This window comes from Amphiura filiformis, chromosome 8 (genome assembly GCF_039555335.1).
Source record: "Amphiura filiformis chromosome 8, Afil_fr2py, whole genome shotgun sequence".
Lineage (NCBI taxonomy): Eukaryota > Metazoa > Echinodermata > Ophiuroidea > Amphilepidida > Amphiuridae > Amphiura > Amphiura filiformis.
Window position 1 is genome coordinate 69,819,926 of NC_092635.1, and position 16,072 is coordinate 69,835,997.

The window sequence follows — 16,072 nt, forward strand, 5'->3', positions numbered from 1 at the left end:
CTAAATTCTCAGGACCGTGCTAAACAATTAAGGCTTAACCACGTATTCAACATCTTCAATGATACTGGTGCACCATACCTCAGAAACAACTTCATTAGAACCTCAAGTGCTCATACCCATCGTACCAGATCTAGTAATTTTAATTTCTTTGTGCCCAGAGTCAAAGGTATTGCCAACAAGTCCTTCTACTATAATGCCATCTTAGATTGGAATGACTTGACGTCTCAAATTCAGACCGTAATCAACCGGATGGCTATCAAAAAGGCTGTCAAAAACACCTGGCTGATAGTGCTTTGAAGCAGGAATCTGCAGAATTTATACGTATGTAGGCTTATGTCCAAATGTCTCTTTTTTTCTATTTTCCTCCACGTCCACAGCCATTTTTTGTTTTGGGACCCCATTGGAAATAAGCCTGCATACGTAGCCAGGCTTTTATGGGCTATCCTTGCCTTGCAACTTTTGGTGTTGTATGTATGCCGCTCCAATCTGGGATGGCATTTTGTGGTTTGTGCACATTTTATTATTGTTGTTAAATTTTTGATGCATTGTACTTGATGTCTTACCATTTTTCTGTATTTTTGTATATGTTGCAATGCTAAATAAAAACTAAACTAAACTAAACTAAACTATTATGTCTACTCATGTATGCCCAAAAGCAGAGGATTCATAGGTCAAGTTAGGTTTATCTAAACTTGACCTAGTTTCATGGATTCAATACATGAACATTACATTAAATAATAGCAAAAGATGATATGACTAATATATAACATGCCCAAGCATGAGATACATGCACAACACTATGCATAGAAAAGCTGATGTATGTGCAACAAGTCAACCTTTTGACATGTTCAAGCAAATCATGTTTGATGCATAGCAAATAACTATGAACAATTTTGAACAATCTTTAGGCTATCTATATTAATTCAGTGGGTTTGAGGCTCAAGTTTGGCATGTGTAAACTGCATTCAGTGTCCTGAATCTGATACATGATATGTATTTACCTGAACTTCATCTTTTGAGTTTTCTGGATCAGATGCATGGTATGCAATCACACTCATGGTATGTGCTCCAATAGTGGGAGTATCAGTCATAGAAAATATTTCACCAGTTGCACTGTCAATTCTGAAATCAGTTGATGGCTGGAATGGGTCACCAGGATCTGAAATGTAAAAAGAAAATATTAACCATTTTCTATCTACTAGAATGTTCTGATCTGTCTCTATCATCACACATATGCACAACCATCCCTACTTGTATTCACTGTGAACCGAGGACATCTAGGCCCCTTGATTTTACACCTCAAATCGAAGAAATACACATTTGAAACTTCTAACTTAATCATTAATTTTTTACACTAATTTTCAATTGGTTTAAGCTGTACTTGCATTTTATCTGTATTCATTCAAAATATGGGTATAGGTCGTGCGTCATGAATTGGGGGCCAAATGCGTTACATGCTCAAATTTAGAAAAATAATCACGCTTTCACACAAAAATGATTGTAAGTCATCTGATGTTTGTCAGAAACCTACAAATTTTATATCATCTTTAAGCTGAAAGTGTAAGGAAGACAATTTTGCAACTTTTAAGTTGATATACAGGGTGCAACAAATATCATATAGGGTGGAAAAGTTATATTTTGGTTCAAAAAGTATACAATTTTGTTTCTCTCTCACTAATACTAAGATAAACACCTGTTCTGCTCAAACCTTTTTAGATGTGCTAATAACATTGTAGGCTCTCAAAAAAAGCAAACTTGTAATGGTGAGTTATGTTGCCTAACTGAGATATAGGGTGTTCAAAAGTCGTACATAATTTTTATGAATTTTATGACACTATCAATCAAAACCTTTTTCCTTCATACCCTACACAAAAACCAATGGCATATTTGAATTCCTCATCAAATTTCAATCTAAAAAATGTTAACTTTTACAGAAGTAGGGTAACTTCTTCAAGAAATTTGACACTCGGAACATTTTGGAGCATAAATGCATACTTAGTACAGTAACGTATAGGAAAAGCCTAGAACCCATGACACAGAATGTAGCACACATACAACAAATTCAACTAGCTTGAAGTCAAATTGGTCACATTTCCTACTAGACATGATTACCAAAACAATGGTACATAATCCATCCCAATACCTTGCTGGGTTATGAAGTTACAGTAAAATATAAATTTGAGCGGCACTAAAAATCAATATTCCCTATACTTTAACACATGCCTCAACCGTAGGCACCACCACCCCTGACTTTGCATCGTTTGAATTGCAATATTTCAAAAAGTAAATACAGTGTGAACTTTTTACTCTCCACAGTTTTAGCTAGATAAATTAGCAACAAAATGAGACCATTTCCAGTTCAGTACCCCTCTACATTCTTGAGATCTGGGACGAAACATCCTGAAAAAATTGAAAAAATGTAACACCACCACCTTTTCCTATACCCCAATTCATGACGTGTGACCTATAACTGGTTTTAGGTTTTTTATCAAGTGTAAATAACTTACTTGGAGACAATTCCTGATTGTTTATTTCAAACACTGGGTCATCACCACATGTACTTGTTGCATCAACATTAATCACTGGTACATCATCAGTTACATCACTCTGTTTATGTCTCACAATGAAACCTCCAGGTGTGATGTCCACAAAACAGGTGGTGTCTGTTACAAATACCCTGACTTCTATGCTGCTGTCATCTATAATCAGATCTGGTTTATCAGGATTGTAGGCTGTTATGTTTAGTATGTGTGGTTCTGGTTGGAATTCAAGACGTTGTGCAGTGACTAATGTACATGTTACACCTGAAACAACAGAAGAAAACTTAATTAACACAATCTTTCTTCACTTCTTTGTCAGATTTTGTCTTTATCAGACTGCTTTGACATTTGCCATTGTCTACTTCATTAGCACAAATGTGACCCGCTCCCACAAAACCAGATATAAGTCACTAATTTTGAAAATTGAGTTTCGGATGTCATCATTTAGTATAGGTTTTCAGCTTTCATTTGATACCAAAATTATGTTTCTGGAGCATGTGGTCCTCATTCTACGGTCTTTCAACACATAAAGAAAACGCAAATGCAAGAAAATTGGCTTTAAAGTTGTAAAATGACATGTTTAAGGACTTAGTTTGATTCAGACGTGCTTTAGACGTAAAAAAGAATATTTTGTTTTCAATGATGGGTTTAAGTAAACATATTAAGGAATCAAAAAATAATAAAAACTGAAAAACGAAGTCTGCAAGATTTTTCACCCCTTTCCCAACTTTGACTTGCCGTATCTTGAAATGGCCGAGTGCGACTTATGGCGGGATTGGTCAGAGCAGGTCACAAATATGCTTGTTTAAATAATGCAAAAACTTCTGTAAGTTTTTTGGGTTTTTTTGATAAGTTTTAGGCATTTTATTATACAGAGTGTACCTGAAAGAACTGTATCATCAGGAACTGATTTTTTTTTGTTGGTATTTTAAAGCATTAACCAAATACAGATGTGGTTGAGAAATATCAACTATCACACACTTGAATTTTGACAATTGACCGATTGTTTTTGAAATAAAACAAGTTTATGAAACTACTTCATTTTCAATCCGTTCCACGGAGTCATATATCTAGGAAGTTTTGAAAATGAGGGAGTTTTGTAAAACTCTTATATTTCAGCAACCAAATTTGAGTAGTGTATAAGTATAATTTTGCTTTCTATATAAGTAAGATTTTGACGATACAGTTTTTCAGGGTCACCCTGTATGCATATTTTGATTCTTACCATTTGATGACACATAAAACAGGTCAGAACCAGACAGTCTGCACATGATGATGTTATTAGGATAAAGGTCCTCATCCTCTGGTGTTACTGATTTTACCTTGAGAGAAAGTGAAAACAAAAAAGAGACATTACTAGTTTGAGAATGAAAATCAATAATCCACATCTATTTTATTGTGAATTATGCCATTCCTTATTAACTACATGACTACAACACCAACAATGGTATTTAATGACTGCTGGGATTAACAAGTGACACCTGCTAGGTTAATCTTTCAAAATAAAAATAAAACAGATTTAGACTTTACTCTTGGCAAGGAAGCAACTTCTGAGAAATTACTGTCAAATATCTTGTGATATGGCAAATATATGCTCCAGCATTTATTAAACTTACTTGTATGCCAGGATCAACAGGTGCATCGTAGACAACTCTTACTGGTGGAATTGTGAACACTGGTAGCACATCATTGATATCTCCAACTTTAATCTCTATATCCAATGGAGGAGTGCTGAGAATAGGGTTGCCATTATCCTTGGCCTGTAAATTTATAAGTTGAAAAAATTGTACATTTGAACACTGTCAACCAAGGATGTTACCCCCCCCCCCCCCCCATTTGGAATTGCATCCCACTGCAGACACAAGTTTACTCTTTGTTCTTCTTATCATGGACATGTTACATCTTCACTATCCAATTGCGGCAAATGGTTGTACACATCCATATGCCCTTGTAGATCTAGAAACACCACCCAGGAACCATGGACATCCACAGTTCCTGTGTGTTTACAGTAACACAGAGATTGACCATGCGTGTGTTCCTGCTTGCCTGTGTTTACAACTGCACACCTCTCCCGAAACATACACAAAACAACAAAACCAATAACACAACATACTGCTTACCAGCACAGTTAAGGTGTATGAATCTTGAACCTCCCTATCCAGTGACCAGTTGAGGTATATATAGCCATAACCAGGTGCACCATCTTGCGAATCACAAACTTATCTAAATCAATAATAATATAATCATATAAGTTTAAAGGCTTTTAACCTGGCATGGTACAAAACATACCCCCACAAAAAAAATGATGAGCTTATTATCTATCTTAATAGAGTATCGAAGTGATGACGTTACAGAAAACTTTTTTGCATTTCAGCATTTTGAATACCATGTATCGGTGGAGCATGAAAAAGATCCACAGTCCAAATTTGGTGGGAATCGGATCATGAGGTCCCAAGATATGGCCACATGAATACCTAATTAGCCCCATTGAAATCAGTGTAAATTGGCCTGGTTCCAAACAGTTATGAACCAGGCCAATTTACACTGATTTCAATAATTAGGTATTCATGCGGCCATATCTCGGCCCTCATGATCCGATTCCCACCAAATTTGACTGTGGATGTTTTTCATCATGTTCTACTGCAATATGGTCATGAAAATGCTGAAATGCAAAACAGAAAATTTTATGACGTCACACTTCAGTACTCTATATCTCTGCTCTGATTGTAGTCTTGATACCAACTTTATGCCAGTGCTACTGGTTTTTTTAAGGCACTAAAAGCAGTCCATGAGCCTTAGCTGTAATGTTCTCCTTACATTACCTTTCCTAATACAGGATCATCATAAGTTGACATAGAATGGGATGTGGACCTACCTATTCTGACAAATTTATGTTTCAATTTGGTGTGCCTGACATTGCAATATTAGGTTTTTAACTCATATGCATTCTATTTTTGTTCATTTGTACACAATAAGATTTAAGACCAGGGAAAGGCCAAGCTAGTATTTAACTTTTGCAAAATTTATGCCCATTTGAGAGAAAGCATTCTAGAAATACTGCCATTTCTAAATCAGAATTAAACTTATTCAATTTTGTGAATTCAAAAGTACCTTTGTTATCTCCAGTTAATTCATATGTGATCCTGGAGTTATCAGTGCCTGGATAATCCATATCTACTGCAAGCACACGGCAAACAAGGGTTTCTAAGACGGCATCCTCTTGTAAGGTTACATCACCACATTCATTCTGTTGGGAAGCATAAGGAAATATGATTCCATATTGACAAAATAATAAAATAACAAAAGGATTCAAAATTAAACAACTCTTTTGCCAGCTCAAAATACAGAAATGTGTATCACAGTAATGTGCAAGTCATCTGTCCCGAATACATTGGCGATAACATATTTCAAACTCTCCTCCATTTAGTAGTAAATCAGACATATGTTAAATCATTTTCACAGTTGTTGCTTTATAAATCCCTGATTAGGCATATTTTTATTGTAAAAACCAAACAAAAACCACTAACGTTTACTCACTTTTTAGGACTTTTTCACTCCTTCAGAATGTTTTTTACCGTAAAATACAGTAAGCCAAATTAGCAGCACACATACTTTACGAGAATATTTCAGTGTTATGTACTGTTTGTGATCATACATCATAAGTTTGTTGATGTACTTTTATATGTTGATGAGCAATTATGTAATATATTAATGATACTTATATTTACCGATTCAAATTGTGGTGAATTGTCATTGATGTCATTCACATTCACTGTAACAGGTTTATAAGTGATTCCTTCTATGTTGCTGGCAGAGACTAAAAGCTGTGTAAAAAATAGCAAACAATAAATCAGTTACTGTTACTATGTTGCAAAACATATTGTTCATGTACGGTGATCTGTCCCCAGTTTGTCAATGAAATCTACCATCAGAATGATAGCTTTCTTTCTTGAGGATTCTCTGCATGTGGAGCTGTTCTGTATCATGTAACTCATCACTCTCTGTTCTCTATATGCTGACATGGAGGCATAGGCATGGATGGTGTCATTTATGACATAACAAATTTGCACCAAAAACCACCAACACATTTTCATAGAATTGGTGATGGTGGAAGAATTAAAATTTAGGGGGGGGGCATATTTTGTGCTAGTTAACAGGAATATTTGCACTTTATTAATGCTGTGCATTCTTCAAGCAGCATTCCTGTTCAATGGTTTACTTTGCAATAATTCTCAGCGACAGTTTTGTTAATATTTTTCCCCAAGGGCTGAAGAATAACATGGTTTTTGGAAAGCTTTGGGTCCAAATGAACTATGATTACTCTAATATACTAAGAATAAAGTTGATGTGAATTTCCAGATTTTGTGTCTAATTCTGGTAGAGAAATGCACCCCTATTTTTAGTAATTTTTGGTCTGCAGCTCAAAAACTCTTCAGGTTTCCTAAGGGTTAAGATATACATTCATAAGATTGAGGAATAAATTGATTATAGGCCCGATAAAGGTATGAATACAAACCACATATTCTTTTTGTTCTTCATAGTCCAATACATCAGTTGATGTAATTCGTCCAGTAGTAGTATCAATGGCGAAGAATCCTGCATCAATCAACTCATAGGTTATATCAGTTCCTAAATCTGATGTAGCCTGAACCTGACAGATATATACTGGGGCTGGTAACTCCTGTTAAAGTAATATAAAACCCGATTACTGAAAACCTGACACAATCTCGTTAAAACTAAATGCTGCTTTTAAAAATAAGTTTTGAAAAATAGGAAAACAGCCAATTTTGAATTATTTACTGTAAACCATTTAAATTTAGGGGCAACTTAATTTTGTTTGTAACTTGCAGATGAGCCCCATTTTTTTTGCAATAAATTGCAGTAGTTTACAAGTCGTGATATGGATTTAAGCTTACTGCTCAATTCAACAGTGTAACACAACAATTATGTACCCCAAAATCACTGCTGACTTGGCATTCTGGATTCAGAATTGAAATGAAATCAAGGCCAAAAACATTATTTACTTAAATCTTAATATTCGAGTTATGTTAAGAGTGTAATAACAGCCGTTTTATTGGCCAATATGCCAACAACGTCAGCTAACGTTAGCCATGATGACTTTGACATTTGACAGAAAGCTGGCATTATGCACAATATAAAGTGTAGCTTTAGTTTTTTTAGTTTTATTCATCTAAATATCCTCGTATTTGTAGAGAAAATCTCACATTTATAATATGATTGGCTCAAATATGCAGCAAAACTGATCAGGACAAGTGGGTTCTAGGCTTATGATATAATATCATTTGAATGACTTCAAATATGATTTACATTTGCAATCAAACTTTGGATTTAATACATCTATTGCAATGGGTGACTTGCTGACTGAAGCTTTAGCATCAAAACCAGTTCTTTTTCTAAATGTAATTTCATGGCAATTTAATATCACACATCTCAGCTCCTCATAAAATTAAATTGATAGGAAATTTAACTTGTTTTACAGCATTATTAAATATCAATAAATGATTAAACCAAGTAATGATCAGCTTTTAAGGTTACCTCATCCACACTGATATCCTGGCAATCATCAGGACCAAATATTGGTGGATATATTCCAGTATCTGGTAGCTCGATATGAATTTGTACCAGTGCATCATCAGACAATGGTGGCACACCTTTATCAGCTACATTGACATTTATCTTGACTGTATAAGCTTCAGTGACTTCTATCAATGGTCTGACCAGAAGGACTTCACCAATCACTGTCACTTCAACTGTAAGGTAATAGAATTAAATGCAAATAAAAATGAGCTATAAACTACTATAAATACTATGGGTTCAGAACCATAACAGCTGCAGAAGGTCAACAGCATTATACAAAGTAAGGTTTGGGCAAGTTTAAAAATGGACCAGGGCCCATGACACCCATCTCTCGTTTTCCCTCTCATGGACTTCTTGTGATATTTATACACAGATTCTGAGAGTGTGAGGTTCAGAATTTTTGGCATTTGAAACTTAACTATAATCTGTACACACATTTGCCCTGAATGACAATGAGCTTGTTTAGTTTCAAATGAAGAGGTGTTCCTCTTTGTGTTGATTCCCCACATAAAATGGTGGATCTTGCTCTTTCTTTCAAGTTCTTTGCACATTCAAGGTATCCTATTGTATCCTCCACTGGATTCATTCTTACCCACTTAACCTAACCAGTGAAAGAAATGGGATTTTTACCTGCTTAAACCTTCTTTCTTGTTATCAATTACGGTTATCAAAGCCACTCTACTAATTAGCAAATGTATTATAGAAGATCTTTACAAACAATTTTTTTATTTATATAGCTCATAACCTTCGGGTTTGTTACTTACAGAGTCCATCATCTGGGTCAGTAGCTACTTGTGTAAAGATTAATTCTCCATTGCCTATGTTACCATCATCAACATCAGTCACTCTCTTTGCCAGATCAAGTAATTCTATAGGTGTGGTATATTGAGGTGCAATAAGTGTCACATTGTAGACTGGTTGATCAAACTCTGGTGGGTTGTTTGTATCAGATACAATGGTAATTGCAACCTGAAGAAGGACAAAAAATAGATTTGGCTATATTAAGTCTACTCAAGTACTTATGAACAATTATGAACAATCTTTGGGCTATTGAATCCATTCAAATATGTCAAGAAAGCAGAGGGTGTGAGATTCAAGTTAGGCTTATGTAAACTGTATCTGATACATGATAGGAAAAATTGGATGTAACATTAGCAGAGGATCATTTGGTTTGCTTATTCACACAAATTGTTACACATTTACCTGGACTTCATCTTTAGAGTTTTCTGGATCAGATGTATGGTATGCAATCACACTCATGGTATGTGCTCCAATAGCAGGAGTATCGGATATAGAAGATATTTCACCAGTTGCACTATCAATTGTGAAATCAGCTGATGGCATGAATGGGTCACCAGGATCTAAAATGTAAGAAGCAAAATTAACAATTTCTGTCTCCTAGAATGTTCTGATCTGTCTCTATCATCACACATATCCACACAACCACTGCTACTTGTATTCATTATTAATCAAGGATATCTATGCCCCCTTGATTTTACAACTCAAATCGAGGAAACACACATTTGAAACTTCAAACTTAATCATCACTATTTTACACCAATTTCCAATTGGTTTATGTTGTACTTGCATTTTATCCTTGATTCTTTTAAAACATGGTTTAATTGGTTTTAGTTTGCTTATCAAGTGTAAATAACTTACTTGGAGACAGTTCTTGGTTGTTTATTTCAAACACTGGGTCATCACCACAGGTACTTGTTGCATCAACATCAATCACTGGTACACCTGCACTTACATCACCCTGTTTATGTCTCACAATGAAATTTCCAGGTGTGATGTCCACAAAACAGGCGGTGTCTGTTACAAATACCCTGACTTCTATGCTACTGTCATCTATTATCAGATCTGGTTTGTCAGGATTGTAGGCTGTTATGTTGAGTGTGTGTGGTTCTGGTTGGAATTCAAGACGCTGGGCAGTGACTAATGTACATGTTATACCTGAAACAACAGAAGAAACTTCATCAATATAATCGCTCTTCATTTCTGTCAGATTTTGTATTTGTCATTGTCTACTTCAATAGAACATACAGAAACTCCTTTGACTTTTAACATCCAAAGTTTTTAATTTCTGGGAAGCGTGGACATGCATATTTTGATTCTTACCATTTGATGACACTAAAAACTTATCAGAGCCAGACAGTCTGCACATGATGATGTTATTAGGATAAATGTCACCATCCACCGGTGTTACTGCTGTTACCTAGAGAAAGAGAACAAAAGACATTTTACTAGTTTGAATGAAGAATCAATAATCAACATATTTTCAATGTGAAATAAGCTATTCATTTTTAAAACATAAACACCTATGATAGAAGAAACTAAAATTACTGTAAAATATCTTATGACATGGCTTCCATAAGGTCCAGCATTACTTACTTGTATACCAGGGTCAACAGGTGCAAAGTAGATAACTCTTACTGGTGGAATTGTGAATACTGGTAGCACATCATTGATGTCTCCAACATCAATTTCTATATCCAATGGAGGAGTGCTGAGAATAGGGTTGCCATTATCCTTGGCCTGAAAATATTGAACATTTTGATTGAAAATGCATTGCGGATCTGGAGAAAAACTTACAGTTAACATGTGGCGCTACAAGAAGCTTCTAAATAATCAAAAATATACCAAATTAGCTTACTTTTTATGCAGTCATGTAGCAAACAAAACATCCTGTTACTTTTTGTGATTAAGTTCCAGAATCTGTCTTAATATCATAAAATGAGTTTGTAATGTATTACTTTTAGGGACTATGACATTTATTTAGCAATGTTTTACCACTGAAGTTTTCCTGATATTTCAAGGTTGTAAACAGAGTTATAACATGGTTACAAGCCTTATCACAATAAATGCATGACACTTGAAAATCATAACATTTGCTACTTGACTATATTAGGGTGGCAAATACAACCAAGGACACTAATGAATCAAACAAATGATGCTTACCAGCACAGTTAAGGTGTATGAATCTTGGAATTCTCTATCCAGTGACCAATTGAGGTATATATAGCCATAACCAGGTGCACCATCCTTGCGAATTACAAACTTATCTAATATATAAAAAACAAACAAGTAGATTAGTAAATTACGCTGTGCGTAAAATGTGTCCCCACCAGAAGGGCAGTTCTCAAATCACAATGCTGAACCCTGGGGCTTGAGCAAACTTTTGCAGCTTTTAAAGTAAAAAATTAATATATAAATAAAACTGGGGGGGCTTAAAAAATACCCTGTAAGAGTTTTTCATGTTTTGAACACAAAATTAAAAAAAATATTAACATATCTGTAACATTTTTTAGCTAAGGGTTAATATTTTGTACAGACATACAGCATCACATACACACAGACATACATCGGAATTCATTTTATAGTCCGCTTTCCAAATGATGATTTTGGAACTTGACTGAAATGAACATTATATAGAACATTGTGAACACTAGCCAGTGCAAAATGGTTATTTTCATGATCCATTCATGTATGAACAATAAAAAAAGATACTAAATAAAATGCCAGAAGAGGTGATTGATGGTCAGGTTAAACCAGGTAATAAGATTCTTTAAATAAACTGAAGTACTCATGTTGGGGAAACAACCTTAAACTGGGACTTTTAGGTGAGTGATACATGGTACTTGCGGTTTTAGAACCCAGTGGGGTGCCTTCACATTTTGACTCACATGGAGGTAATGGCCAATAGATTTGCATTTGCCATAAAATTGGGGTGGCCAAAACAAGCCGCACAGTTTTTCATGAGCAGCCCCCCCCACCACTGGTTCTTCAAATCAAATGGTGATATTACAACAAATACCACTATTATATATAAACAAGGAGATCCATGGATCACATGTGTCACCTGCTTTTGCATTCTCTCATTTTGGCTGGATTTTTCTAACAATACAAATATGTTTGATCCAATATTATCCACAAAGAACCCACATTTGTTAACAATGACACCCTATATGATGCATCCTCTCATAAGGTTACATTACCAGCTAAAGTGTCTTACCTGTGTTGTCTCCGTAATTCATACATTATCCTGGCTCATCCATATCAACTGATAGCACACAACAAACATACCGTAAAAACTCGATAGTTAGCATATGTGCTTACTATCAATCGCTTTTAAAACATGCACACATGAAGAGCCCCATCCACAAAAGTGTAAAGGGTTTTGAGCAAATCATCGATACACATAGTATTATACGAACAAGTAAACCTACAAATGTGTGTCTCAACCCCATTAGCTCAGGTAGTAAAGTGCCGGACTTACAATTTCATGTTTTCAACAGCTCTCGATAGTAAGCACATATGCTAACTATAGTGAGTTTGTACGGTAGGTTTCTAAGATAGCATCCTCTCATAAGATTACATAACCACAATTCAATTTAATTTCATTCATCAATTACCAGCCAAAGGGGTCATAAGTATCTCACCTTTGTTGTCTCCACTTAATTCATATGTGATCATGGAATTATCAGATCCTGGCTCATCCATATCTACTGCTAGGACACGGCAAACAGGGGTTTCTAAGACGGCATCCTCTGGTATGATTACATCAACGCATTCATTCTACACAAAAGTAATTTGAAATATGATTCATTTTGAACATTGTATGAGTTTTGAAAGGTTTAAAATAAAATAATGTTATGCACCTTTAGTTTCAAGTCCAAAGTCTTTCGCGTTCTTTTTTAAAATGATTTATCCTTGAAATGTTTACTGATATCATATACAAAAGATAAAGGTTTCATATTCTAGTAATGACGTATCCCGAATTGTCAAATATAATTTAATGCTGAAATTGTCTGCAAACAATACTAAATAATCTGATGAAAGAACCATAGTTGATATAATTGATCTCCATCTATGATAGCATTGTAATTTCCACATGATAACAAACCACAGGTTACTATAAACTGTCCCTGGGTATTATACCGACTGTTAAAAAACCCACAGATTTATATAGCACAATTACGAAAGACCATTTCACTTTACAGGAAGTTGTTGGCTGACCACTTTGACCCAAGGCACTCCAAATCAACCTTAATCAGGCTACAAAATTATCACCTCTGAGAGTTTCATACTGGTCAACCAGGACAAATCATATCATACAATGCAATTCAGCCTCAGGGCTGCCATTTTGTATGAATAAAATCATATATACATCCATATTTATTCAAACACCTTGGCAGTAAAATGCTGAACTATATTAAAATGTGATTCGATCTACTCTGTGACAGCCAAAGGAGGCTTTTTTTAAAATTTTGCCCCCATGGACCAGATTGTGTCACAAATATCAAAATAACATAAACTGAGAAAGAGATTATTGCAAAACATGCTTTAAATTTTATAATTATCAGGAAGTTAAGGGGGTACTACACCCCTAGCCAATTTTTTGCTTATTTTTGCGTTTTTCTCAAAAATTATAGCGCATTGGTGACAAGTAAGATATGTATATTATAGGGGCAAGGACTACAACTACTGCACTGAAAATTCAGCAACTCAAGGCAAGTAGTTATTGATTTATTGATCCAATATTGGTTTTCCCTCATTTTTGACTGTAACTCCACAACTGTTGTCTGTGCTGAAATAAAATTTACAGTGTAGCAGTTGTAGTCCTTGCCCCTATAATATACATATCTTGCTTGTCACCAATGCTCTATAATTTTTGAGAAAAATGCAAAAATAGGCACAAAATTGGGCAGGGGTGTAGTACCCCCTTAAGCTGGTTCAATTTGTTCACAAAAACAGTAATTTGACACTGTGGGGGCTCAAACTGAAACCATGAAACACCAGAGTGTAGTACCTTATGGATTGAGCTAACTGGACTGTTAACCCCCTGAGCACTACCTGACGATCTAACGTTGCCTCTGATTGGTCAATTACTTGATATCTTCACTTTAATCACCAATCAGAATGGATCTTTGTAAATAATTCACCCCAATTTTTTTTCACTGTGAAATTATTCTAACAATGTTGCTGATTGGTCCAATTGATAATTAAAACTTCTTTTTGGCCAATCGGCAGATAGTTACACTTACCACATCAAAGAAGGGCACATTATCATTTATGTCTAAGACAGAAACACTGACTGTTTGGAAGGCTTGAAGACCACTAGCCTCAGCAATGACAACAAGCTGAAAAGGGAAAAATTCCACAAATCATATTTCTTTCAAAGCAAGTTTCTACTATGATTTTGGCTACATTAGAAAAACTCTGCTATTTATTGCTTATTTTATGTCTTACTCTTTATATATCAATATTTTGATTTTCTGCATGAGCGTTAAAGCAAAAAGTGTTACAAACGTAGACCATTAAAAATGAATATTGCTTGCATGTCAAGTCAATGAAAATTTTAAAATAAAAATATCGGGGGGTTAGTGAAAGAAAGGCCTATCTGCAATAGCTGCCATGAGTCATATGTGTATAATATGGAATGCAGAAATGGTCAAATTGTCTATAGGGCAGCTATTGTAGATAGACTTTTCTTGAACTAAACCTTTGATATGTATTATGGAACTTGGTCATCTTGTTTCTATTTTGGACGAATTTCAAATTTGGATTGGTACACATTTATAATCAACATTAGAATATTAAGGGAACAAAAAACACTTTTAGTGCACTTTTTGTCAAACCAAACACAACACAATCCAAACATAAACAACAACCAAATACAAAAAACTTTAGTACACATATTATAAAATTTAATAAAACTCAAAACCACAACTACTGCTAGGCAATGCAGAAGACATTCCTTCTCGTCTTTTCTGCATTTCATACTTTTCTTTTTCTTCTTTCTGTTTCTTTTTCGATGAACACATTCCTTACATATATCACTTTGTCTGTTATAATAGTTTTTACATACCAAGAATTGTCTCTGTGCTGGATTCTCATAATCAAGATCTACTGTGAGTGTAATATCACCAGTTGTACTATCAATATCAAAGTAGGTCGTATCTTGCAGACTATATGATGGCTGTACTTCACTGACTGCTTGCACTGTACAAAGTGGGTCAACTGGATGTGGTCCCTGGCAACAAACATACCAAATAAACAAACATTGACTGGCATGATCTTAATTAGAATAAACTTTGAACTTTCATTAACATTAACATTTTTAAGTAAGGACTTCATACACTTGAATTCTACAAGCCAACAGAAACCGATACTCTCATCAGCTCGTAATCGGCGGGACTGATAACATGGTGGATTGATATGGAATCCATGCACCACCTATCCGAACCGAGCTTTGTGTCTTGCTTGACTGACGCACGGTTTTGTGACTTTGCACAGATGTAAGTTGGGACTTAAATGATGTGCGCAATAACAAAAATGAATAATTGTCGACTAAATACATACTACAAACAAAACAAAACATGGTCTTATTTTGCTTTACATCGACATATACATAGTATAAACCTACCCGGCAAAACAAAACATGGTCTTATAATGCTTCACATTGTTTACTGTTGGGGGAAAGAATCTGATGATGTCTGTGGTTGCATGTTGTCCATTATTATTTGGAGTGTATTCTGGTCAATGCGTTCACACATACCAAACACATGTAATCAGCTCCAAATGTGGACACCACTTGAAACACGTCCGCCTCAATCTGTACTCAATCAACATACCGAGGATGCGTAGGAGTTTGCCAGCAAACAAGGACATTTAAATAATGGACCTCTCTGCAATGGGGGACCGTCCTCGGTTCTGACCACAATTGCATGTATAATGTATTTTTGCAAAATAATGTGAGAAGGTAAAATTTCATTCACAAAAACTGGCGGAAAATGCCCCAACAAACAATCAACTTGTCAATAGTTCAAAAATCAAACTTTCTTCACAATTGTTATCTGTATCAGTTATATGTAAATACTACTTTAATAATTCAGATTCAACTGTGCCTGGGAGAAGTCACAAAATGGTAC

At 35.1% G+C, this 16,072-nt stretch overlaps 1 protein-coding gene and 1 long non-coding RNA gene across 2 annotated transcripts; both read right to left on the reverse strand.

The window, feature by feature from the left end:
- Positions 1-3,791: 3,791 nt before the first annotated feature.
- Positions 3,792-4,743, reverse strand: LOC140158342 (uncharacterized). Its single transcript, XR_011859779.1, has 3 exons — positions 4,661-4,743; positions 4,157-4,300; positions 3,792-3,862 (listed from the first exon to the last, which is right to left on the reverse strand). It is a non-coding gene; the product is annotated as an uncharacterized lncRNA (long non-coding RNA).
- Positions 4,744-5,547: 804 nt separating this feature from the next.
- On the reverse strand, positions 5,548-15,038 carry LOC140159695 (cadherin EGF LAG seven-pass G-type receptor 2-like). Its single transcript, XM_072183191.1, has 13 exons — positions 14,925-15,038; positions 14,186-14,281; positions 12,581-12,716; positions 11,100-11,203; positions 10,533-10,676; positions 10,260-10,356; positions 9,798-10,094; positions 9,342-9,499; positions 8,903-9,107; positions 8,097-8,311; positions 7,057-7,221; positions 6,269-6,364; positions 5,548-5,787 (listed from the first exon to the last, which is right to left on the reverse strand). The coding sequence occupies exons 1-13, from the start codon at positions 15,036-15,038 to the stop codon at positions 5,548-5,550; spliced, it is 2,067 nt and encodes a 688-aa protein (XP_072039292.1).
- Between the last annotated feature and the right edge of the window lie 1,034 nt (positions 15,039-16,072).